This window comes from Scylla paramamosain, chromosome 41, assembly GCF_035594125.1.
Source record: "Scylla paramamosain isolate STU-SP2022 chromosome 41, ASM3559412v1, whole genome shotgun sequence".
Taxonomy (NCBI): domain Eukaryota; kingdom Metazoa; phylum Arthropoda; class Malacostraca; order Decapoda; family Portunidae; genus Scylla; species Scylla paramamosain.
Window position 1 is genome coordinate 4986967 of NC_087191.1, and position 2500 is coordinate 4989466.

The 2500-nt window shown below is 41.8% G+C and overlaps 1 protein-coding gene across 9 annotated transcripts in view; it reads right to left on the reverse strand.

Moving 5' to 3' along the window:
- Positions 1–2500, reverse strand: part of LOC135092853 (nuclear hormone receptor HR96-like) — a 211426-nt gene that overhangs the window by 190892 nt on the left and 18034 nt on the right. For all 9 annotated transcript variants that reach the window (XR_010263092.1, XR_010263093.1, XR_010263094.1 and 6 more), the window contains exon 2: positions 2142–2405. Coding sequence is in view for 5 of the 9 variants with exons in the window: in XM_063991594.1 (XP_063847664.1) it covers positions 2142–2324 (183 nt within the window). In the remaining 4 variants the exon portion in view is untranslated. The remainder of the gene's footprint in view (positions 1–2141; positions 2406–2500) is intronic.

The following is a 2500-nucleotide window of genomic DNA, read 5'->3' on the forward strand; positions in this document are numbered from 1 at the left end:
TTCCATATGATACAACTGTCCTACCATCCCTCATCACCTCCAGGACCCCTTTCTCTGCAACCAAGACTTACAGTGCCACAAAAAAGCACATTCACCATCTTCAGGATCAAATTCACTTCCAACACCCATGACCTCACCAGTCAAGTGCTTTCAACCTTCCTCCTCACACACGTCTGACACCACCTTCAACAAGGTTCCTCTTGCAGTTATGTCAGGCGCCACTACCGCACAACTAAAACAAAATATCTTTCAAGACTGTTCTCCAGAGCCTCAAGATACAGAGGATATACTTGTAATACTATCAAAATGCTATGTAACCTTGTTCATTCTCACTGTTGCAAGGTCTGTCACCAAGATACAGAGGATTCATAAGGATTATTCTGGCAGCTATGTTGATGTCTGCTGTCATTCTTGCCAAGAGGACATCATCAAGATGATACCCAAAATGGAGACTGAAAGAACTATGAGGCTTTTCGACACAAACACAAAAATGGTGTTATGCCTGGCCAAAAAGAGTGAGGCTTTGTACTCAGAGTAGCTCCTCCCAAAACAGTGAGGGACTTTCATCACCTCAGCAAGTATTGAGTAACAGAATCTTCTTCAGTTCGTCACAAGCACCTCAGAAACAGGTATTTTCCAACGCATTCCTTTCCTGCAGGTCTCCTGGGAGTCTCAGGACCTTACAACTATCCCAGACTGCAAGCTTTCAAGGCTCTCAGGGGACCTTTTCACCAAAATGGGGCAGGTAGCAGGATGAAGCAAAAGACACAGCCACTCCCAGGCAGTGACAGAAATGTTAGGTGAAAACAACCTGATGTGTGTGTGTGTATTGTTTTCAGTATAATCTTGGGCATACAGAATTATCTTTATACAAGTCACTCACAGATGAAAACCATTATTAAAATTATATAGCATGAATTGTTTCAGGTGAAATGAGCAGTAACATTTGCATACAGTTAGCATGGAACAGTTGAGCCTTCCAGCAATCTGCAGCATTCTGGTAGGTCAGGTAAAGATGTCTGAATGGCCCTCCAGTCTTGGGCCATGACTTCCAACACATCATTGTGTTCTGGTACAATGCCAAAATGTGGCATGAGGTCATGACTGATACAACCAATTCATGCTAAAATACTCTGGGGAGTGGCTTGTATTTGCATAGGTGATGAATTACGAGAGGTCAGATGAAGCGATACATGGAACACAACACAGCTTTAACGTGGTGGATTCTGAGCAGCAGGGCAAGGGACCTCACTCTCACCTCTGTGAATGACCTGTGACATGAATAGCTGGTAGACATCTTCCCTACAACTAGTTTTTCCTTGCTTCATAATCACTAATAATAAAAAATATTTTGTTATAATAATTGCAGTCTGTTTAGATTGACTAGGATAATAAATAGGGATACATAAGAGATGAAATGCACCCAAAACATGCAAATAGTGTAAAAATACCAGCAAAGAGACACTGATATTTCATTTCATAGCTGTTGTACCATCCAGCATGTTTTAGGAATCATATTTGGCCAACATCAGACATCACTTTGAACCAACATGTCTTAACCAGGTTACAGCATATTACTATGTCTCTTCTTCAGATATAACAATCAATAAAGAAGAATAACCAATGTGTCTGCCTGTCTCTCTGCCTTGATCCCCAAAAAGCAATGAATCAGTCCTATACAATTACTTTTAATTAAGTGACAATATCACAAGACCTGGAAGCCTAGTTATTCACTTCTAAATGGCATAAACTTCAGGCAGCAAGGGGTGAAGGCTGCTGTGATCTCTGTGACAGACACCTCACCAATGAACTGCACAACACTTTTTCCCAGGCAGCATACCATGCAACTCTGCTGGTCTGTTCTTCAGTGGTCAAGTGGGTGGAGCTCTGAGGAGCTTAGATTTGAGGCACCTCAGAGAACTGAAGAAGACGCCTTATAGCAACTAAATTCCCTGAACATTAAAAAGACCCCTTCATCTTCCTCTGCATTCCTGTTATCTTTCAAGTACTTCTCTCCTTACCACCACTCACTGAAAAACTCATCCAACCTCAACACAACACCCCTGTGCCAGCTGACTACTAACCTTTACCCATGTGCTCCCACTCAATTCACATGAGCAGCAACAAGTATGTGCACTTACCTTATTCTTAAGAGCATTTCTCCTGAAGAATGCCTTGCAAGACTCACAGGTTATGGCATTGAAGTTATAACCCAGTGCTCTGTCACCACACACACCACACTTCTTTGCTTCATTCTGCTTCTTTCCTCCATCACTTCCCTCCTCCTTGGAGGAAGGTAGAGGAGATGAGGGAGAAGTTGCCATCTAGCAAAGGAGAGGAAGACAGGCCTGCTGCAAATCAGTCTCTCTTTGGTCTTAAATTAGAGATGAGTTGTGATCACATTTCTGTAAAAAATAAATAATGTATAAATAATAAACAAAAAAATAACAGTAAAAGTAATCTCACTTCGCAACATTCAATTCCCTCTTTTCTCCTGTTC